Genomic DNA, 24,237 nt, shown 5'->3' on the forward strand with positions numbered 1-24,237 from the left:
TGTCATGATATCTTTGTATGGTTTCTCTTGATACAAGATAAATATGTGTGCAACACATTGCGAGAGTTTTTTGCTATACAAAAGACCAGTTAGAGAGCCTCCTTAGTAGTTATACTTGTTAGTTCCTGGTCTGTATATGTCCAAGTTTTGTTCTTTTGATTTTCATCTCTGCCAGCTCCAAACACTTTTTTGCATTTCACTAATGATACCAGTCTTCCTTCCCGTATAGAGTGGTAGATAACTTGATTAAACACTAGTTACAACAAGTATAAAATTCACATAAAGTGAATATGTAACATTACCACTTAGTCTTGGCAGAAGGTTGCAAAATGGAAAAAGGAATGCTACTACCTATGAAAAAGATGGCCATCATTCAAGCTTTAAAAGATTGGAGACACTTATCTTTTAGGTGGAGAATTTCTTATCAAGACAAACCATGACTGTTTGAGACATTTTCTCAACCCAATCAAAGATTTCTTAGAAGTATGTTTCTTAAGACATTGTTTAGCTCAATTTAACTTTTAGATATTGCATATTCCTAGGAAGCAAAACAAGGTAGCTAATGCCTTATCAAGAAGACCTCAGATTCATGCAGTATCCATGATTCATCATACAAATTTTACTAGTATGAGGGACATGTACGCTTTTGACGAAGATGCTAAAATCATTTAGGAGAGTTTACAGCTTGGTAAAAATGTTCACTCTTTTTTTTTTTGCAAATAAAGTGTGCCTAATTATATTACTTCAGAAAAAACCCTAAATACAAAGAAGTGCTCATGCTCAACAAACTAGTTGGAGCTGATGCAAAGTCACAGATATGTCATATGTACAAGCCTCTCAGGGTGGTCTAGGGGAGATGGGGGAAAGAAGCCATGGAGGGGGGGTGTATCACCATCTAGGGCTGCCTGCCTGCATCATGAAAAACAGGTCCTGGCCACCCCAAGTGCGCATGAAATGACAACGGAGCTCCTAACGAGCCCTAGACTCGCCCTATACCTGGTCCCGTTGGCCGCGAAGGGAATTGATGATGGAGGTTCAGAGCTCTACTAAGGTAGCTTATACTGAAAGTCTCTCTCCTCCAAAAGCCTCTTGACACCACGCCTTCCAGATATGTCATCTAGTAAGACTTCCTATGATCTCCCATACCTCAGAGCGGTCTGCTGTGGACTCCAGTACCTGGCGGATGGGTAGAGCCTCCAAACCGACCACTGCGTACGACCCTGCCTCAATAATGAATATCGTATCCTACATCCCGGCCTCATACAGAAGGTGAAGGCCCTGGCTGACTACTTGCCAACAGAAAGCTCCCCATGAGATACATCCAAGGCTGGGTGCTATATGGCAAATGATACGGCATGCTCCTCTCCACACGAGCTGCACCACCTCACACGTCCAAAGGTAGTGCTTTGGGGTTTCCAGAGGCTATTGTGTGCAGTGCTTACAACCTCCCTCCTGCATTTGGGCTAGCCAACTTCCCACCGCCAAGCCTCCATGTGCCACCAACCATAAGAAATATGATACTCTCCTCGGCCTCCAGCTATCCCATAGGTGGCACCAGGAGGTCCGTCAAAAAGGCTCGATGATGTTGTACTCCGCCTAGCGCTTGCAACATGATGGCGCCCAATCCATGTTCTCCTACATCAGTACGTGCCTGCCAATCCTGATAGTGTACTCCAAGAACCTCGATGGCTTCTTGGAGACCGCAGTGACCGGCCATAGCCACTCTCCCAGATCCCACTCCAGCTCATCAACTGGCCTACCCTCCCAGATCCAGAGGCGCCACTTCCTAAGCTCCTTCCAAAAGACATAAGGGTCCAGCCGCCATGTCTTCCCTTGAAGGCAAATCACCCGAATCCTCCTCCATGAAAGAACAACTATCCCCTCATCTTGTTGCCCTCTGTCAAGGGCCAGACGGCCCCCCTCCTACACGATGAAGAAAGCCCTAGGTAAAGCACAGCCTACTCTACCTGCCACCTGTAGGGGGGTACCTACTGATGAAAACCTAGCCATCCATACCTCCCCGGGCTCTATCGGCTCTCGTATCAGGGGAGCAAGCCAGTCCTGAGGTATTGTTGCGTTAATCTCCCTTCTCCTCAACTCGACTCGTCTTTGGCTACCTGATGCGCGATGCAACACCTCATCCGCCAACCTGTACACCTCCCACCAGGTCCTGATGGTGCGAGCCGATGTGAGCCAGACCGGCCTCCCAACCATCCCATTGGATGTGGGGGCGCTCGACGATCTGTACCCCTTCCTGATCTCTAACCTAGGGGTTCCAGATCACTGGCTGACGTTCTATCTCCTCTTGGCAACGTGGGGAGCTCTGAATTAGGGCCTTACGTAGGCCTTGCCATACACGAAGTAAGCTATGTAGGAAGAGGTATCTAGGAGGCATGATCCAGGCCATTGTGAAGACCCATCTCAAGGATGGTCTCCAATCCCCGCCAAGCCTCGAACTACACTCCTGGAGATCCTCCTGTAGTAGGACCTTCCAGGTCTGCCCTCCTGGTGTGAGATCGTGGACTACAAGCTTGCCTTAAAGGGCCATAGTCTGATACTCTAGGTCAATGATCCCAAGCTCTCCCTCTGACCGATACCGGATGATGGTCGCCCATGCCAACTTGGCCCGAGAGTCCCTGGAACTGTCCGACCCGGCCCAAAGGAAATTCTGCACTAGACGACGAATCCGAGCCACACAGGACGAGGAGAAGCACCAACACGAGGCGATGTACCAAGCCGTCGCTAGGAGGACCTGGTTGACCACCAGGGCTCTGCCCGCTAGGGAGAGGCGAGCAGTACTCCAATAGGTCAGCTTCCTCCGAATAGAGTCGAAGACTGGGAGAAATTGCTAGGCAGGGGTGATGTCTAGTCCCACGAACCCTAGGTAGCGGACGGTCTACCCTCTACACACCCATCTAAATCCCAAGTGGACGCTCCACTCCGTACTAGAATCTGGGTCTGTAAGGAAACCAACTGACTTCCGCCAGTTCATTTTCGCTCCTGCTGCAGTACAGAACACCTCGAGAGCTATCTCACTCTCTCCAGCGTCAACTCATCATCCTCTATATAAAGTGTTGTATCATCTGCATACTCTGAGTCTAACAGCTCCAGCTCCTCTCTGACTGGAAGCCGGAGGCTGCGTAACCCACTCACACGTGATCTGAGGAAGTGAGACATCACCTCTACAAAGAGTAGGAACAGATACGGGACCAGTGGGCAGCCTTGCTGTACCGATCTCTCCAATTGAAACTCCTCCCTTCTCCTGCCACCTATGAGAAACCCTCCTGGTAGTCGATCTGTAGAGTGCAGAGACCCCATGGTTCCATGCCTGGGGGAAGACCAACCTCTCCATGGTGCCCTCCAAGAAGTCCCAATCCACCCTGTCATAGGCTTTCTCAAAATCCAGGAGTAGTACAACCAATCCCTGACCACTGTGTTGGGCCCACTCTGTCACCTCAAAGAAGGTAAAGACATTGTCTAGGATGCTCCTATCCTGGATAAAGCTTGTCTGTGTGTCATGAATGATGTCTAGAAGCACGAGGCGGAGTCGCCTACCAATCATCTTTGCCACTGCCTTATAGGCAACTGGCAACAGGATGATCTGTCTCCACTGGGATAGCTCCAACCGGTCTCCCCCTTTGGGGAGAAGACTAATAAGACTTGCCAATAAGCTCCCTGGCATCCAACCTAAACGGAAAATCTCCTAGAAAGCCAGCAATATTGGGTCCTTCACTACCTCCCAAAACGTGGTGAAGGCGGCCTTTGAGAGGCCATCCTCTCCCTGGCATTTCTGCCCATCCTGTGTGTGGAAAGCCTCCTCTAATTCTTTCTCTGTGAAGGGGGCTAGGAGGGAGCGTCCCATCTCCTCTGTGACGAGGGATGGGATGTGATCCTAGACTTGCGGTCTGCAAGGTTGTCCTCTGGCTAAGGCTGTCTCCTGCTGGAAAAGGCATTTGTAGTAGTCGGTAGCAATCTCCATCACCTCGTGAATCCTCCCATATTGACCCCGAAAGCTGCGTATCTACTCTCCTAAGTTGCGGGGATGGTGTGCCTGAAAGAACTCCGTGCACATCGTGTCCCCCTTCTGCACCCAAAAGGCTACTAAGGTGCGGAATGAGAACTCCGAGCACTTGTTCTCTAGGCCGGCGATGGCTGCTCGTGTGCGCACCTCCTATGCGTGGAGGATGGGATCCCCTAGTGTCTCCTGTAATAATCTCTGCGTGGCTGCTAGGTCCCACGGGAGTGCTCTCTCCTCCTCCCAGCACTGTTGCCTGGCCTGTAGGGCTACCTCCTGGTAGATACTACTCAACTCAGCTAGAACCTCTGCCACCTCCTCTGCGATCCAATCCCTCCTGCTCCCCTAGTCCAAATCTGCTCAATCTGTCTCTTCACCCCCTCTCTCCCGTAGATCGAGTCAGGGATCCGACAAGATCGTGTACCTAGGGAAGATACTAGGGGATCAAGTGTGTGGAGGACCGGGCAGTGATCGGACAGTGTGGTGCCAGCCAACTGCCCTATCTGGCCTCTACGAGAGCATCCCCACTCTCCCACATAGAATCTGTCCAACCTCTCCAACAAGACTCTGCCTAGCCGTCTGTATCCCCACGAGAAGTCCAACGACCTTTCTCTTCTGTGGAAAGCTGGGTCTCTCCAAGCATCGCGAGCTTCTACTGCCAGTAGGAAGACCTCCCATGCCTCCTGCTCCTCCCCAGCCATGACTTGGTAGTTTCTGCCTCTACCCTGCTGGTCCTCTAAGGCCTCCAAGTTGTTGAAGTCTCCTCCAACAATCCAGGAGTCCACCTCTGGGAGTCCTGCTACAATCTCCACCCAGAACCTGTTGCGTGCCCTGACCTCAATGGGGGCATAGACATTGAGGACTCCAAGGCACAAGTCCCCAATATCCAACCTGACCCATAGAACCCTCCCTGCCACAATCACCCCATGATCCGATACGCAAGTGGTAAGGCTTGGGCCAATAGAGGTGCATACGCCTCCACTCCTGCCATGGGCGCCTATGGCGTATTCCCAGTTAGGTGTGTGACCTACGTAGGAGAACCTTCCCTACCTAATGGGCCTGGGCAGGGGTAAGCTTGTGCTCCTGCAGAAGTAGGATGTCTATCCGTCCCGCAAGGGCCGGCTACAACTCCTTCCGAACAATCAACTTCCTGGAACCACGTGCCCCACTATAGTGGAAACTATTCACATTCTAGGATGCAAGGTGTATGCTCATGGGAAAACCTGTGATTAACTGAATAGGCATCTGTTTGGTGTGGGAACCGCTGATGAGGAGAAAGAACTATGGGGCATGCAAGTATGCTTTGCCATAGGCCTGGATGGCGAACTCTAGTCCCCCATGGTGGCCTTCGAGCGGACCATAGGGGTGATAGATGCTCCAAGTGGTACTACCAATCCATCTATCAGCCATGTTGAGAGTCGTGACTCTGTACATTAATAGAAACGGGCCGCCTATGCCAGGGGCCGATCAATCACATCCATCGAAGCTCTCCACTATGGAGGGGCTCGAAAGATAATGCTCAAGTGTGGAACCTCGGCACCAGCCCACCAGTTAATGTCCATCATGCAACCTGGCCACTGTTGTGCAAACAGTGCTAGTCCTTCTTCTCCCATCCACTGGGAGATGTGGTCCGCTACCTGACTCTTGACCTCCTCTTTCTGTGTCATCGTACAATCCCCTAAGTGAGAGGGCTAAAGGAAGAAGGCGTAGTTTGGTCAATCCGGTGGTGCTAGTAAATGGAACTTGCCCCTCCTTGACTTACGTACCATGAAGATCCCTACCTCTAGAGGTAGTGGGAACACTCCGCACTCCGCAACTCTCAGGTAGGACCACGGGCCATTGCAGAAGAACCCCTATGGTAACAACTGCGCCTGTCTCGGGAAAGTGTGTTGAGATATTTGCAATCACACCTACTGTAACCTCTTTGTATGAGGCAGTTTTGGGCTTAGAACATGCAGGCAGACTGAATCCCATATGCATAGAGAGGGAAACTGCTATCCATCCAACAACTATAAAGCATTGTACTTGACTACCACTTTTTCATATATGATGAATGCAATATCATGATGCTTTGCCATTTCAGTTAGTGTCTTGGTCGTTGTCAATCTTATATACAAGATTGTGTTTATGAGTCTAAGTCTCAATCTTGGAACCTAATTCGCTTGTGTAACAAGTCAAGTCTTTATCTATGTCATCATGAGCTTAATCTTCATCTTCGATCCACCATAGCCACTGCCATGCTCTAGATCCCGCATCTTTTGACATGGTATCAGAGCTCAGCTGACCATGGCACTGCCTCTCCGGTCTCTTCTCACCTCTGATCATCTCTGCCCAGCTCACATTCAGCTCAAGACTCCATTTTCAACTTCGTCTTCATCTTGACCTTGAGTCTGCCATAGCCAAACAGCACATACCTCTATTGGAGCTTCTTGATCTCCTCATCTAGGCCATAACTCTTGAAGCTTTCTTCTAGGAATATCTTCCCCATGTCAAGACGCTCCTCCTTGGCCCATCACAGATCAACATTACTCGTCGCAGAGCCCGACATTGCGTGAATTCCAGCTCACAGTTCTGTTTTGCATCGCCTGCAGTTCGTACATCCCAGCTTCCTGTGCGCAGTGCGATTTGGTCTATGACCATAGGGCTTTGGAAGCCCATGAGACAAGGTTCATAAAAAGTTTTAAAAATTATCAAGTATCCAGCTCACACAGAACAAAAAACCAGGGCTGCCCAAAAACTCTAACTACAAACTCCATAGCAAGTGGAACTCAAGCTTCAATTTTCTTCATTTTCTCACTCCTCTTGGTACACTGAAGTTACTGCCACTCTGATTTGAAGATTCCAACAAGGATTGCTCATCAAGGAGAGAAATTTGTAAAGACTTTGGAAGATTTGGAGACAACATCAACACCAAGTTCTTCATTGCTACAGTCTCAAGCTCATTTTTCACTACATTCTCTTAGCTCAATCTTTGCCACTCAAAGATCTATTGCAACACTCAAGCCTCTAACCATTCAGATCTGAAGGTTTAGCAAGCTCAACTTCAAGAGAAGATTTGGATTTGGAAGGATAGAAGCACTCAAGTTCAACAAGAGTGCAAGTAACAATCATCATAGTATCTCTTGATATTACATACAAAGTGTGCCTTCACACTACTGTCTTGTGTCCTTTGACACACTCAAGATCAGCTCATTGTTGGTTACTCTTAGCCTTTTTAAGCTGATCCTCACTAATGAGAGTACCAAGCATGAAGAATTGAAAATGGATATATTGTTCGAAGAGTAACATTACTCTTGTTACTCATTTCAAGCACATAGAAGATGTGCTTGTCTTACTTGCAGGGAATGATGGAGTTATGAGCATTCAAGTGCTATCACTATTTGAAGAAATGCCTCCTACCTTGAAAAAAGTACAAGAGTTTGAAGTCATTTCTGCTACCTCAAAGATGATACCTTTGCTTGAGAGGGATATGGACATAAAGACTGATGCAATTGTTGCAAGCAAAGTCAATAAAGAAGAAGACCATGAGAACCTAGAAGAAGAGGACCAAAAGATCAAAGCAGTGGACACTGAAGCTGCAAGCAAAGTGAAGAACAAGTACAAGAGCAAAAAGAGCAAGCTGGACTACACCAACAAGAAGACCTATAATAAATGGAAGATCTATGTGAAAAAAAATACTGTAAACTGCAAGGGCCTTCCGGTCCTAGACCCAATTTTTACTAGACTTTTTTAGCTTTGTAATGCCTAGCCCTAATACTTCTGATATAAGCTTGTAAACTCCTCATGTGGCCTTGTACTATAGCCTCTGTACACTTTGTGAGGCCCCTGTTACAGCCTCTAGATATCCATTATGTTTGTGGTACCCACACTTAGCCTCTTCTACGACAGCCTCTGGTGTTTTGCCTTGTTTTTTGTGTGTCCACACTTTGTAGGTGTTACTTTCACTAAAGCCTCTACACACTTTGTACTTTCTGGTTGTGATTGAGGAGGGGTGTTGAGATATTTGCAATCACACCTACTGTAGCCTCTTTGTATGAGGCAATTCTGAGCTTAGGACATGCAAGCAAACTAAATCCCATATGCACAGAGAGGGAAACTGCTACCCATCTAGCAACTATAAAGCATTGTACTTAACTACCACTTTTTCATATATAATGAATGCAATATCATGATGCTTTCCCATTTCAATTAGTGTCTTGGTCATTATCAATCTTATACACAAGATTGTGTTTATGAGTCCAAGTCTCAATCTTGGAACCTAATTCTCTTGTGTAACAAGTCAAGTCTTTGTCTATGTCATCATGAGCTTAATCTTCATCTTCGATCCACCATAGCCACTTCCATGCTCTAGATCCTGCATCTTTTGACAAGCTGGTGGTTGTGTGGAGAGGGCAAGACTGTTGGTGCGAGAAGAATGTAGGCATGTGTGGCTCATTACCTCCTGTGAGAGGAGGATTCAAGTTTTTGTCTATGTCATCATGAGCTTAATCTTCATCTTCAATCCACCATAGCCACAGCCATGCTCTAGATCCTGCATCTTTTGACAAGCTGGTGGTTGTGTGGGGAGGGCAAGACTGTTGGTGCGAGGAGAATGTAGGCATGTGTGGCTCATCACCTCCTGTGAGAGGAGAGGGGGTGCGTCTGGGGGGGATCACTTGTACCGGGTGCGGATCAGGAGGGGGTGCTCGGCAAGGGAGACGCAGGCACGGGGGAGGGGGGCAACGGATAGGCAAGGGCGTAGGCAAGGGGGGCGATGAAAGGCGATGGACAGGACAGGGGGCGACGAGCCGCAGGCAAGGGCGACAAGCTCTAGTAATGGCAACGGGGCAAGGGGCAACAGGCTCTGGCGATGGAGACAGGGAGAGAACAGCGAGGCGAGCGCGATAAATCCGGCGGGAGGTGGCGCAACGATCAGTTGGGGGCGGAGATAGCTTGCACGACACGATAGGCAAAAATGCTCGCTCTTATATTATTAAAGATGGATTTCTTTTTATGGAAAATAAGTTGTGTTACTGAAGATTTAGGATCTATAGTAATGGAAGAATGACGTATTGCTTCTTACATGGCTCATCATGGTATTTTGGTTACAACCAAGACACTTAAAACTTTTTTTTTTTTTTGCCAAGTCTTTACTGAGATATTGAATAATTTGTTAAAGGATATCTTGTGTTCCAAAAGATAAAGTTTATTTATCAAAATCCTGCAAGGCTATTGCGGCCATTACCAAATCCGAGCCAACCTTGGGAAAGCATTGCTATGTATTTTATTTTTTGCTCATTAAAATCAACAAACAGCAATGATGCTACATGGAGCATTATTGACAAGTTCAACAAGCAAGTTCATTTCATTCTAGTCAAGAAGACTATCAAGTCTCAATATATGGCTAGAATATTTATTCAACAAATCTTCAAACATCATAGGTTACCACAATCCATCATAGGTGATAGAGATCTACAAACCACTAGTCTCTTTTGGCAAACTATTTTTGAAAATTTGGATATAAAGCTTACTTTTTTCTCTCCTTATCATCCTCAAACAAATGATTAAAGTGAGATAGCCAATCATACTAGATATGTTGAAATGTTGTTGCCATGAAGCTAACCAACAATGGAAAAAGTAGTTACCTTAGGTAAAATATGCCTATAATAACAAATTTTATACTTGTATAGGTAAAGCATCATTTGAGATCATATATGGAAAACCACTCTTACTACATATTCTCAAAATAGAGGAAGAGATGTATCATGCCGATGAGTTTGTGTGTGATATAAATACAATTCCAAGTCAGATGAGCTATCTAAAGATCTCAAGAAAATTTTAAAAAGTAACATCTTGAGGATAAGATAGATTTCAAGAGGGAGAGATGTAACCAACCTTTTATACATCAACTATTACCAAGACATATTGGCTTAATGATTCAAATTAATTTGATTCTCGTTTATTTTGAAAGGTGATCTATATTACTTAAGTGCTTCAAAATATGATTAAATATCTATCTTTCTATATTTAAGGGTGGTCAATAGCCAGAACACCTTAGAATTATACTTGGGTCGTCATTGACGAGATTTCCAAAAGAAATTACAAGTTTAGTTGGGTGGTCAAATTGACCAAAAAGCCCAGATGATTAAAGACTTTTTTACTCGAATAGTCATATTGACTAGAAACCCATATAATGATTGGTTTTAGAAACCGAAACCAAATGCATATGATAACAGAAACCATGAACCGATGAACCTATACAACTAAGCTCTCCAAAATCTAAATTTGGTGACTCCTAAAATTTAAGAGGTTACTATTTTTGGAAGTTTCTCAAATGGGAATTATGTTTGCATTAAAGACTCCAAAATTACCCAAGGAATGATTTTATCTTAACGGCTATGTCAAAGTCTTAATCATTTGAGAGATTTTTAAAGTAGAATGTTTAGAACCTTCTTTCTTTAGAAAAGTGACATGTGGCATCTAGAATAGAACGTGTGTCATTTTTAAGAGACTTTCAACAAATACTTGTCATTTCTAATCTCTACCTTCCACTTTTGAGCATCCAAGTGCGACACCTATATATTGGAGGTCTCTCTCTTCATTTTCTATAAGTTTTCATGCTGAAATTTTGGTAACACGCTTGTACTTTCCTATCTATCACTCATCCAAGGAGCACTTTCCACTTAGCTTAATCTAGTCCAAGCACTAAAGAAGAAAATTAGCTTGCTAACCAGAGTATACATAAATCAGGGTTTCAAAACCCTAAATTTTAGGATTGCAACAAATCAGCCTTTTTGTATATGGTTCCAGCACATGGTGCCCATGGTTTATTTCAATAAGTTCCTATTAAGGGGGACAGGTTGGTTCCCCTCTCAACGTAGTGTCAACTCTCTTCCTTATGTTTCTCTCTCCCTTTGCCATTTGATTTTCTTGGTGATAATTAATCAAGTTGGTTAAGTTCAAAGTATTGTCATTCTCTCGTTCTTCCCCGCACTTACAATTCAAATGTGAGAATCTCTCCAAAGCAAAGGTGTCCTACTATTCTGCAGAATTGTTGAATCTAATTGTCCAAATGTATTGCACAATGATGTTTCCAATCCTATTGTCAACTCTAGTTGAGAAAAGTTGGGAGTGGGGAAAATATTCCACTGCTGGCATGATATCTGATAGAATATGCTCTCTCAAAAGTACTTGTATCCTTATATCTCACCATGAATGTCATGGAATACCAGTATCGAGGGCTTTTCTCCAACCTCCTTGAGCCCTGGGACAATCCCAAGTACAATATCTTTGTATCTCCTTGGTCACTCGTATCTCAAACAAGAAATTGGGCCTGATTCTCGACCAATTGCCCACTGTCAAACTCCTATGTGCCATAAGCTGCAAGGAGAGTGAAATCTTCCAGGCTCTAAAACTATCCTCTAGTCTCCTCTAGAAATTCTATCAAAATTGGCTGCCAGGCTGAGAGATGTCTGAACTAGGAATAGCGGTTTTCATTACCCATACAAGAAGCACAAATTACCACCTAGGGTTCCTCCTGCATAAGAACAATTCTGCACAAGGGACGTTTCTGGCAAAAACAATGGCTTGTGATGAGGAGGGAAGGAGCACAAGGATGTGGCAATCAGAGAACACTTTGTGACAGCACCCCTATCAGCACACAAGCCGGCAGAAGAGTACCACAGCAGCAGAAAAAAGGACAGGTGAGAGCAGGAGGAAGAGCAGGCAGGGTTTGCAGTGACAGCTGCCTAGAAACAGGCACGGCTAGCAGGCAGGGTTTGCAGTGACAGCTGCCTAGAAACAGGCACGGCTATAGTCAAACAGCCAGAACAAGGGGTGGGGACAAGGAAAGTAGGTTAGAGGCAAAGAGAAGGGTGGCAGGCAGACATGCAGGGATTGGTGGTGGTGGCAGCAGGTTTGGGTCCAGGTTAGACTGTTTATTATAGTTTCTAAGGTACTACTGTACTATCCAAATTCCGTATGAGACTTTTTAATGTACACAACTGTGCTAATATCATGATACTCTAGTTAATGTTTCCTGATAAGCATCCAGCTTAGAATCATAACTTGCTCATCTTACAACTTTCTGCCTTATTAGTCACCTGCTGGCTTAGGATTTGACTCCTGTCTCTACTTTTTATTCCTCTTTGGTCAGAGGAACTTCAGACAGGGAAGAGTTTTAGGTTTACCCCTATGACTTTGTCAGTACACCTCATGAGAATGCCAGAACAAGCATTTAATGCCCTTAGGTGTACTCCATTTCATAGTGACATTATTTATGTCTGGTATAGTTTAACATCAACAGTCTTCATCAGTAGCACTATTTTTCATAAGTTTGTCTAATGGGTCAAATGAATCAAATTTCTGCAGGTGAGTGCTCAAAAAGGATTTACAAATGGTGTTGCTATGAGCCTTTTATCGCTTTTTCGTGCTTTTGCTCCGACAGGTGCAGGAGCACTGTAAGTAGAATGCACAATGATATGGGTACTACGCTTTGCACAGCACAAAACTGCTACAGACACTCAATCTATAACCATGTACAAAATGTTAGCATTTCTACTTATGAATGGTCCTGAAATTCAAATTTGTCACTGGTGACAGGATGTCATGGTCTGAAGAAAGAATGCAAGCTTCATTTCTTCCAGGTTGGCAATGCTAGACTCAGAATGCAGTTATGATCAGTCTTGTAAAGCTAGCTTCTTTTCCAAAATATTCACATACTATTTTGTATTTACAGGCATGTGGATGGTCTTCTTTGTACTGAACATTTTGTGCTTCATTGCATTTATTGCCACTCTCTTTCTACCTGGGCATCTGAACAAACCCCTAGCAGAAGAAAGACAAGAAAATGAGATATAAGGGAAAGACCTTTGATTTTATCAGTGGTTCCATCTTTTAGTGAGATTTCACAGCAGTGGTGGCTTCATTGTGTGCTGTCTTCCTTCTGCTATTCAATGCCAAACCGAGAAATTCCCCGGGAATGCACAATAAGCTTGCAAACTCTCTATGCTATAGCCATCCTTCGCATGCCATCAAGCTCATGGCCTTCACAATGATCAGGGCACATGGACCTCAAACGAGCCATTTACAGGCGGGCACATTAAGGCTCACTTTAGCAATATATTTTCCCTGCAAAGGTCTCCTTGATCCTGAATAAACAGTCCCTTTGATTACAGAAATACAAACCCAGGATGAATGCCAACATGTCTGTGGACTGTGAGAGTGGAAATTCACCACCAAAACCATTCATGAAACATTAGGACAAACTTTGACACATCCTGTCGATGAGTGAGCTTTCATCGCATTCGAAAGTTTAGGTTTTCCTTCTCTTCCACAGACAAAAGCATAAATAAGCTTCAGTACCCAAATTTGTATGATTTTTATGTCAGCCTACCATGAAGGACAGTCCTCATTAAAGGTTGCTGGAAAATATCCATGATGTAATCTTAGAACTAATCAAGCATCTTTTGAATTGAAAAACAGGAATCAGATCAAGTTGATTTTCTTGAGTCTCATCAAATGCTCCACAATCAAGCAAGCTGACCAATATTTAGAAAAAGGGGGTAACATTTGAGAACTCCACATATGTAGTTGTGGAGGCTCTTGGGTTTATACTTCATTTTAGATTAGCTTGTACAGGGTAAATTCACATGGCTTTATATAAAAATACATGTCCAAAAACTTGTAAGCTGAACAGTTAGAACTGACAAGACTAAAAGGAGGTATTGCATCAGGAGAAAGTTAGGGCTTAAAAGCACTTGACAATTGTTTTGACAGACGAGGTGCTCCATTTCCAATCAATTCTTCATTACAATCACCTCAATCCACCTTCCCAGTAAAAACCATCATATGCACCTGATGCATTCCTTCCAGCGGACCTCTTGTCACGATTGGTCAATCTTTATACTGTCTTAGCCTTCCACGGGACTACTGAGGCGGTTCCATACTGCGTCAAGAACTTTTAGGTTGCTCCAAAAGCTATTGATGAGCCACATTGGCTCAGGGGATAGCAGTCTAAGAGATCTGATCGTTGAGTACAAGCTGACAAGTAAATATAGAGCAGTAGAACAGCTTTTGGAAGGTATCACTTGGCTCACTCACTAGTAAAGGTTTTCCCACTCTAAATTCACGGTTGAGTTTTCCTTGCTAGGAGCATCACCACAACCTTCTGAACTTGTAATCCCCTTCATAGCTGGACAACATCTCAATACCTCGGAGGTTTTCTACAGCATTTTCCTGTATTATGTTGTAGATGTCCAGTCCAGCTTTGGTGTCTGCTGTTGCAGTGACAGGAATGAGAGTTCTGGCGTTTGCTCTGTGCAGCCAAAGAACCTAAGGAGCTACCAGGACTTTGAAAATTGTGCTTATTCTGATCAAAATAAAGGAACAGCAGCCGGCTTCAGCATTGAAGGTGGGGTTTCTCAAAGAAGAATTACTAAAATTGCGTTCAATAACGGATACATGTCCTTTAAAAGCTCTGCATGCAAGAAAAGAATTCTGCATAATGCCAATTGGGTCGTAGTTCAATGGTTTGAGTGTGGGTTGAGTTCATCAGATACGTAAGTTCCCACCTCTGGCTGTGCATCTCCTGTGGCATATGAAAATATCTACTCGCATCCAAAGATTATGTGCAAGTTGGTGACCTGTGGATTAGGCATGCATTTGGAGCATTGTATTGGGTGTTGTGAAGAACTTACATTCCTAGTTCAGCTCACTGTTCATGAAAAACATTTTTGGTAGGAGAGAAAAAAAACTCTTCAAGTCACAATTTTAAAGAGATTTTTTATTCAAATCAAATGCATTTTCATCTTAAAATAAAGGACCTGTGCAATTCGAGGTTCTAAATTTTTTCTTTTTGTTGAAGATTTTGAAATTCATTTTACGTTAAACCTTGGTTTTTCGTGAGCATTGGTTCAGCTAAATTTACTCTTCCTCTTCTTTGGGAAGAACTTACATTCTTAATTCAACTCAGTGTTCATAAAAAACATTTTTGGTAGGAGAGGGAAAATATGAAGAAAACTGTGGAGTAGGTGCTAGGGTTTGCACTAAAGAAACTGTGTACGACCACGACAAAACTACAATGATACAAACACAAGCATGCAAAACTCAAACCCAAAAACCAAAACTCAACTTAAACATAGCATCAAAGGCAAGCAAAAGGAAAGATAAAGACAAGCTGTTGTAGAAGCAAATAGGAAATAATGCTCTAATAGCTGGGATGATGCAAAATATAAAGAAATCAAGGTTGACTTGCAAATGGATATGATCGATAACTTGAACAAGGTAAGGGACACTTGGAAAGTAGATATAGATGCATTGAACTTTGATATAAATGCACGCATAGCAACAAAGGACATGGAGATTGTTGAACTCAAAAGGCAGTCATGTAAGAATGAATTAGTGACATACAAGTCAATGATGGATGCACAAATGGCAATGCCAAACACACCATAATTAAAGAAAGAGGTGGAAAGTTTTAAAAAAGACATGCACACATGGGTGAATGTGGTAGAGGGAGCTCAAAAGAAAGTAGAAAATGTTTGACAAATAGTGAACAAAAATGCACAATGGATTGAGGTAGTCAAAAGAAAAAAAGGGATGCCTCAGAACAAAGTAGAAATTATGAATGCAACACTAAAGGAGGAAGCAAAGAGGAAACTTTGTGCATTACGTGTATGTGTGGTGGGGTGGGCTAAAAAAGGAAACCCCCAAGGGGATGCAAAAACACTTTGTCCTAAGATGGGTGTAGATGAGACACGCATTATGGATGCTTGGAGCATAGGCGAACCAAATGACAAAAGAGTTCCGATCCTCGTGTTGAAATTTGAGGACATAGATAGCAAAATAGCCTTCTTATAAAAAAGAAAGACTTTGAAGGGTGAAAAGATTTACCTCGATGAGGATCTCACACCCGCATAGTTAAGAGCACAGAAGGGCTAGCATGCCCAAAGTGTTGAATGCATGTAAAGAAAGCAAGTATGTTGTGTATAGAGATGGCAAAGTAGTCATGGCAGAACGGAGGTCACAATGATGGTCTAAGGCCTATGAGACATTAAAGATGTCCCTTTGGAATTTTAATGGTTCAATGAGACTTGATGTAGGGTATTTTGAGGATACTTTTCGTGGGATAGACATGGCTATGTATACAAAGTCATATCAATGTATAAATTCTAGATTACCTGATGTTGTGGGATACAAATGGGAGAGTGTCTATAGATCTCAACCTCATAGGCCAAGAGGAAATAGGGGGTTAGGTGAGGTGGCTATTCTTTATTGTGATGGTCTCCAAGACATAATTCACGTGGTGTCACGAGATATGCATGCTAGATATATGTGGGTAAGGCTGAGGATAGAGCACCCAAGGGATCTATATGTTGCAATATGCTACTTCCCACTTGCCTCTTCGACATTTGCTCTTGGGGAGAGATCACCATTTGAAGTACTACATGAGGATATTATGAGATATGCAAGCATTGGGGACATACTACTAGTGGGAGGCTTTAATGCTCGAACAGGAAGTGAGCAAACCATCTTTTATGATACTGAACATGAAATGTTTTAAGGAATTGGCACTGGATGAACTAGGGCTTGTCAGGACATCTCAAGATAAGGAGGTGATAGCGTATGGATCCCATCTACTAGCTTTAGGAAGTACTTACAAATTGGCTATATTCAATGGCCTATTAAGATGGCCAGGAGTGGATGCTTTCACTTGTTGGAACAACAAAAAAGGGGTCAGCGTTGTGGACTATGTAATGGGCTCGTCAGCGTTAATTCCATAAATTAAGCATTTTGAGATATGTGATAAGCCGATTCGGTATAGTAGTTGACCATGCGATCCTAAAATTGTATAGCAGTTGACCATGTGATCCTAAAATTTACTCTAGCATGTGGTCAAAGACAAGAAACATGCACACAATTACACACATTCCTGCATTATGAATTTCTAAAGCAAACATCCCATATCTATAATGATGCAATACGAGATGGCTTAAGCCAGCTTGACCAACATGAACCATCAGAAGATGTCACTAGATCTCTAGCGAAGATTTTACATGCTGCAGCTTCACAGGAATTCCCATGGAAGATGGGCTCTGCTACGATACGCAAATGTACTACCCCTCAAAATGCTTGGTATGATGATGAGTGTAGACAGACTAGGACCCACCTAACAGAGGGATATTACACTAGGGACTTGCACACACAAACAGGCACGAAATGTCTTTCGTCCTCTTGTGCAGAAAAAGAAGAGAGATTATTTACCCAAAGTAGAGTCAAAGATTCATCAGCTCTTTTTTAGTAGAGACAACAAGAAGGCATGGAGGAAATTTCATGGGAGACAAACCCCAATTCAATTGACATCACCTATGGTATGGCACAAACATGCTAGGGCACTATATGATGTTCCATCACCAAAGCAGATACCCTGTCCATCAAACTCTAGGCCAACACAATGTGGTTTCTTTACGGAAAAGATGGTGAGATATGCCATTTGGAGGTTGAAGAATGGGAGAGAACATAATCAAGATGGCCTTGTGGCAGAGCATTTTACACATGCATGTTATGTACTGGGCCTTATCTTGGCGAATCTCTTCAATAGAGCTGTGTGTGAGGGGTTTCTAGTAAGTTGGTGTGACCACACAATAGTGCTAATTTTTAAGAGTGGAGATCCATTGGTGGCTAACAACTACAATACTATTATGATTGGCCATATGGTAGCAAAGATATATGCCTTTATTGTGGACCACGAGTTGAGTTGGTGGGCTAGTTAGATGGTTGAGCAGAATGTGCATGTATGATTTAATAGAGATGGTTGCTTCATAGAGGAGTATGGCTAGTATAGGATGTAGATTGGTTGCTTTAAAGGCCAGAGACATGGCAAGATGTTTATATTGAATGCAAACATCCTTGAATTGAATGCTGCTATTTTTGCGCATGATGATGGGGCAAGTATCAGAGACATTGATATATGGCATAAACAGATTGGACATATAAATGTCCAAAAGCTAAAAAATATATACCATAAGGACCTTATTACAAGGCTACGAAGGTTTAAGTATGCTGATTTGGGACATGTCTGCTTAGGATGTCAATTTGGGAAACGAGCCATGTTTCCATTTTCCAAGAATACACAGAATAGCAACAGGACTTTACAACTTGTACACTCAAATGTTTGGGAACCCTCGCATAATCCATCACTTGGTGGGTCTAGATACTATGTGACCTTTGTGGATGACTATAGCAGGTACACGTGGGTATACACCTTAAAAGCATAAAGATGAGGTGTTAGACAACTTTATGGATTTTAAAGCTCGTGTTGAAAAAGAACTTAGCTGTTATGTCTCATGCTTATGGTCTGATGATGTTGGTGGAGAGTATGTGTCAAAGAAATTTGATAGAAACCTAGCAAAGCATGAGATCATGAGACAGTTGACTTGTAATTAAACTCCATAGCAGAACAAAGTTGCTGAGAGAAAGAACAGGGTGATTATAGAGGCAGCTATGGCTATGTTGAATGAGAAGAACGTGCCTTTGTCTTATCGGGCTAAAGCAGTAGGTATAGTTATCTATGTGGTGAATAGAACACCTACAGTAGGCATACATGAAACAACACCTTATGAGCAATTATATGGCTACAAGCTTGACATCCGAAATTTGAAAGTAATATTGCCTATGTTCATGTTCCCAATGACAAACGGAAGAAACTTGATCCTAAAGTAGTGAAGTGTGTTTTCCTTGGATACTCATAGAAAAGAAAGGCATACAAGTGCATTGTTCCAACTACACAATAGATCTTGCTCAATCATGATGTTGTGTTTGATGAGTTAGCATCTTGGTATGGTGCTAAGTAGGCTACAATATATGATGACACTTCATAGGGTACATATACTAAAAATAGATAGCAAGACACTATGTCTACTAGTGGACCTACTCAATATGCATTTGGAAGTGTAAGTCCTTGGAAACGAAGCTACGGAGCCATGGGTCTCCATCCACTGACATGGATATGTCAGTGAGGGGGAGAGATAAAGGAAAGAGAAGATTCTTAATTGTGTGTTACAGGTCCATTGACTTCAAGATATGACTCTTTTGAGAGTCTGGATAGCGAGTTTGGTATACTTGCAATGGTTACACTTGGAGTTAAGCAGAGATACATACCACCTCATGAGAGAGCGTAATCTAGTTCATCTCCATTGCAAAGATCACAAAGAGAAAGCAAGCCGGTGGATAGGCTTACCTACAGTCCATACTTAGTGAAACATTATGCATACATGACAAAGGTGTAGAAATACAAAGAGCCTACATATTTTGTAGAATCAGTTAAGGATAAAAACTAGTGCAAGGCTATGGATGTTTAATATGAGGCTTTGCTAAAAAATGGAACATGGGATTTGGTTGAGATACTTGAGGGCAAAATGCCTATTAGACGCAAGTGGATCTATAAGGTAAAATGTAAGTCTAATGGCTCAATAGAGAGATACAAAGCCAGATTGGTCGTGAAAGGATATGCCCACCAGTATCGACTAGATTATGAGGAATCCTTTAGTCTAGTTGCTAAGATGGCAACTGTACGAACTATTATTGCATTGGCTGCATCCAAAGGTTCGAATCTTTATCAGATGGACGTGAAAAATGCTTTCCTAAATGGTGATTTGGTGGAAGAGGTTTATATGGATTAGCTACAGGGCTATGTGCATCCCGATTATCAGTCATATATATGCAGATTGAAGAAGGCATTTAATGGCTTAAAGTAAGCCCCACAAGCATGGAATATTAGGATTACTTCCTACTTATAGATACTTGGATTTCAGCAAGGTAAAGTTGATCATAGTTTATTTACCACGAAAATAAAGACAGGATATGTGATTTTGGTGCTTTGTCTAGATGATTTGGTGATCAAAGTGATGACATACATGGCATTGATGACATAAAAGCTATTGTGCAGAAACAATTTCAAAATACAAAATTGGGAGAGCTAAAATTTTTCTTAGAGATTGAAGTTATGCATACACCTCATGGGATATGGATGATACAGAAACAATATGCATAGAATATGTTGGAGAAGTATGGCATGCTAGAATGCAAACCCATGCATATACCATTGGAGCAAAATGTAAAGCTAGTTGTTGATACAGGAAATGTGATAGAGAACATGACTATGTATAAGACAATTGGCAATCTAATCTATTTGACTATCACTGGACCGAACTTAAGTTATGCAGTTGGTTTGATCAGCCAATTTATGTGATAGCCAAGGAAACCTCACCTAGATGCTGTGAGACGGATTTTGAGATATATGAAGGGTACATTGTCTTATGGGTTGTTCTATGAACATGGTAAGCTTGTTGAGCTTACAGGTTATAGTGATGCAAATTGGGCTAGTTGTGTGTATGACAAGAGATCAACAAGTGGATATGCATCTGGTCTTGGAATTAGCATGGTTAGCTGGAGTAGTAAGAAACAACCTACTGTGACTCTCTCAAGTAACGGAAGCAAAATAAAAGGGTGCAACATTAGCTGCATGTGAGGCTGCTTCGTTGGTTAAGTTGATGGTGGATGACTTGGGGATTCATGTGGATAAACTTGGCAAGTTGTATTGTGATAACATGAGCTGTGTGCTCCTGGCAAGCAATCCAATTTATCATGCCAAGTCAAAGCACATAGAGGTACATATACCATTTCATCAGGGAAACAGTGCTTGGAGGTAGAATCTACCTTATGCATGTGAAGACTGAAGACCAAGTGGCAGATAACTTTACCAAATGACTTTGTAGAGATACTTTCACTCATTTTAGATCGCTACTTGGGATATAGGAAGTGCCTTGAGCTTGAGGGGGAGTGTTGAGATATGCAAGCTCAGTCATTACTTCTACTGACTCTATTCAACAATAGATTAGCTAGATGACATGTGTGTATAATAAAGTCAATCAAACTTAGCCGGTACATTTAGACTAAGTCTCTTTACCCTACTTGACTTAGGTTGCAGTACATTGTACTTTGTGTTACTCAATCCGAGTAAGAGTTATGGAATAATCAAGAGAAGATGAGAGCATACTTCTCTCACTATTCTGCCACTATGTTTGCCTTTCTCTCTCAATACTTAAACAGGTCATACTCTGACTGCATTGCCCTCTCCCAATAGTGATTATCACCTCTATATATGGCCTCATCATAGGTAAGAGACTCACCAACATTTGTCACCATAACATAATCTATACAGGGCACACACCACTTAGGCTAACATCTATCTCTAGTACACCACCGCAAATGGTTGTGGGGCATGTACCTCCTATCTAACATCATGATCTTGGGCCACTAGATTATCAGGTATTGCAGGATATCTAGTTAGCTATGTAGTTATAAGAGGCTCCTCCTCAAAATATTATCATACATACCTCAATAATCTACTCAGGCTGCTTATCCATTTTCTCCTCATAAAAAACAACATTGAGCTTGCGGATCCCATAAGTGATATCCCATCTTGCATGCATCCCCATAACCAAGAAAGATGCATTTCACAAGCTTAGGATCCAACTTATTGCACTTGTCCTTGGGAACATGACAAAAAGACTCACAACCAAAGACACACAAATAAGGATATGATAGACCTACTCAATAACCTAATAGTCAAGAGCAATATATGGGGATTGATTAATGAATTGTATGACTCTCAATCCAAAAGTGTTGCAGTAAGCTTGCTTGGCTAAGCAAACTATAGACTCACTCCTAAATTGCCTATTTATGTGCTTAGCCGTACCATTCTAGGTTGGGGTGTACAAGGCAATCAATTGATACTTAATACCCCTCTCATCATAAAATTGCTCAAAGGCTTTAGATACATACTCACTCCCATTGTCAAATCATAGGCATTTCAGCCTATATCTAGACTGGTTCTCAAAAAAAGCACTTAGTCAAGGAACTGAAGATATTGCAAGCAAGTAAGCATTTTAATTCCCTTTAATGACATGTGCCCAAGGTGACTGCCATAATGATACATGTGGTACTGCATCCACTACTACAGCATTGTTGATAGACCCAAATACAAGTAAGGGATAACGAGTAGTAGACTTTGCACCTCATGCCAGGCAGGATTTTCACAAGTAATCTTCCGTAAGGAATCACCAAAAAATATAGTAGCACATACCGCATCCAATTGTCTAGTAGAAAGTAGGCTTTTAGTCAAAGTCAAAATATAGCATATATCATACAATATAAATATATTACCTGAAGTAAACTGCAATTGGACATCTCCAATACCAACAATACCCATTGCCAAGTCCCAATCAGACGGATCCTGTCATGTTACGATAGAAGTAAAACTACTCTTGATGAGGGGTAATATGAAATGAAGCCTCAGAATCAATCAAGCAACACTAACATAGGTGGACGAGGTATCAGTCAATTGCAAAACATCAAGAGAAGAAGTTACAAGTATGTAATCATCATCAAAATTAGTTTGCACAATATGAATCTCTTCAAGCTTGATGTTGGACTTACTAGGGACAACACTACAATCATCATTCTTTTCTTGCACTTTGCCCTTTTCCTTTTCCTTACTCTTGTCACCATGTATGTTATGGCGTTGTGGCCAAATATGACATTGCTTCCCATAATAATGATAAGTCAATGTGAACTTACGGCCATGGGTCTTACTGCAAGACTATCTATGTGATTGAGAATTCGACTATTACAAAGAGTCTCTTCCACGATGGTCATTATCACTCTTACCATTATTACCTTTGACTGTCAAAGTATGAGAACTAAGAGAATCATCAATATCCTTTGTATTAACCTCTTCATTCAAGAGTGCACCCTCTACATCCTGCAAGTTCAGCCCATTAGCAAACATATTTACACACCGGAATGTATCCCATGTCTCAAGCAATATAATCAACAAGAACAAGGGAGGAAGGTTATCCTTAAAGGAAATCCCTTGCGAAGGCAAGTGGCTAAAAATAAATGAAACCCATTTGTGGGTGGACATGGAAGTTCCCTCCTTCATACGAAGGTCCATGAGTTGCTTCAGTCAAATACAACTAAGAGGTAGGGCTTTGCTTGTCATAGATATTAGAAATCTTATCCCATAACTCCCATTCAGTTTGCCCTTCTTAGAGACAAAATTATAGAAAAACTAGTTAGAGAGTGACAAAATGATCATAGATTTACAAAATTCATCCAATTCAGCCCAATCCTTTGCATCAAAGAAGTGTTCAGGCTTTATACCCTCATGTCTCAATGGCTTAATCTGTAATTTTTGCACTACAACTTGCTAAATTTGTTCCTCTAATAGCTATAATTTGTGCCATCAAACTTGTAATGTTGAAGATAGCACTATCATTTGACCCACTAGCCATATTGCCAAATATACAATTGGCTGAGCAAGTGTAAAGAGGCTCAATACATAGCCAAGTAGAATGAATATAGCACTAAAAACAATTTGAGAGAGATAGATGCTGGCTCAAAGCATGAATCAAATCAGCCCATTAGGCCCCAAATAGCATTCGGAGAGCATAGACATAACTCAAACGAGTTCCACAATCTCATAGAAGTAAGCTCAACTGCATAGACCCAAAGCTCTGCTCAAATGCAAAATATCCGAGTAGCTCAAGTGACTCCCACTGGAACAAAATCAAATGCCAAATGAGCAATGCAAGCTCAAGATATCAAGTACATGGCCATCCAAAATCCAAGATACATCAAGCATAGAGCTGGAAGCATAATATCAGAGTGAATCTTCAAGCCCATAATGTCAATGATCACGATAGCAACTAATCAAAGCTAGATCCAATACATGTAGCCAAGCTCAAATGCAAAGCTCAAGACATTTCATAAGCATATCTAAGTGCATAGCATCAATGGCATACAACGATACATCCACTAAAGTACCCAACTAGAATGGCAATAGGCATATATTTTCCCATACAAATAGCTTGCTATCCTATTCATTACAACAATGAAATACCCTACATAAAATGAGCTATGCTAGCTCAAATCAGTCTTAAAGGATCTTAATACATCACTATAATGTATTCTAGGTATCTGAGCAAGCAACGAGGTTCAGTAGGAGCAAGAAAGGAGCTCCAACCATTGGTGACAAAATGTTACAAGCTTATAACAGCAGGTCTATTGTTGTATATATTAGTGAGACTAGAGACTTGATCACTGCAAGGAGTGCTCCAATGGAACCAAGGATGCTCAAGGAAGTTGACAAGAGTGTAGCCAAGTGCTCAAGAACTTTTGGA

General features: G+C 42.3%; 1 protein-coding gene across 5 annotated transcripts in view; it reads left to right on the forward strand.

Annotated features, from left to right (window-relative positions):
- LOC148025533 (putative peptide/nitrate transporter At3g43790) overlaps window positions 1-13,813 on the forward strand; it is a 292,616-nt gene extending 278,803 nt beyond the window's left edge. For 3 of the 5 annotated variants that reach the window (XM_087692713.1, XM_087692716.1, XM_087692718.1), the window contains exons 15-17: window positions 12,365-12,453; window positions 12,596-12,639; window positions 12,732-13,811. In XM_087692713.1, coding sequence (XP_087548839.1) covers window positions 12,365-12,453; window positions 12,596-12,639; window positions 12,732-12,853 — 255 coding nt within the window. In that variant the 3' untranslated portion in view covers window positions 12,854-13,811. Of the gene's footprint in view, window positions 1-12,364; window positions 12,454-12,595; window positions 12,640-12,731 lie in introns of all 5 variants that reach the window. The other 2 variants (XM_087692714.1, XM_087692715.1) reach the window with 2 other exon arrangements.
- Window positions 13,814-24,237: the final 10,424 nt, after the last annotated feature.

Source organism: Lygodium microphyllum, chromosome 14 (genome assembly GCF_053477565.2).
Source record: "Lygodium microphyllum isolate KBCC chromosome 14, Lygodium_microphyllum_v1.1.10, whole genome shotgun sequence".
NCBI classification, from domain to species: Eukaryota; Viridiplantae; Streptophyta; class Polypodiopsida; order Schizaeales; family Lygodiaceae; genus Lygodium; species Lygodium microphyllum.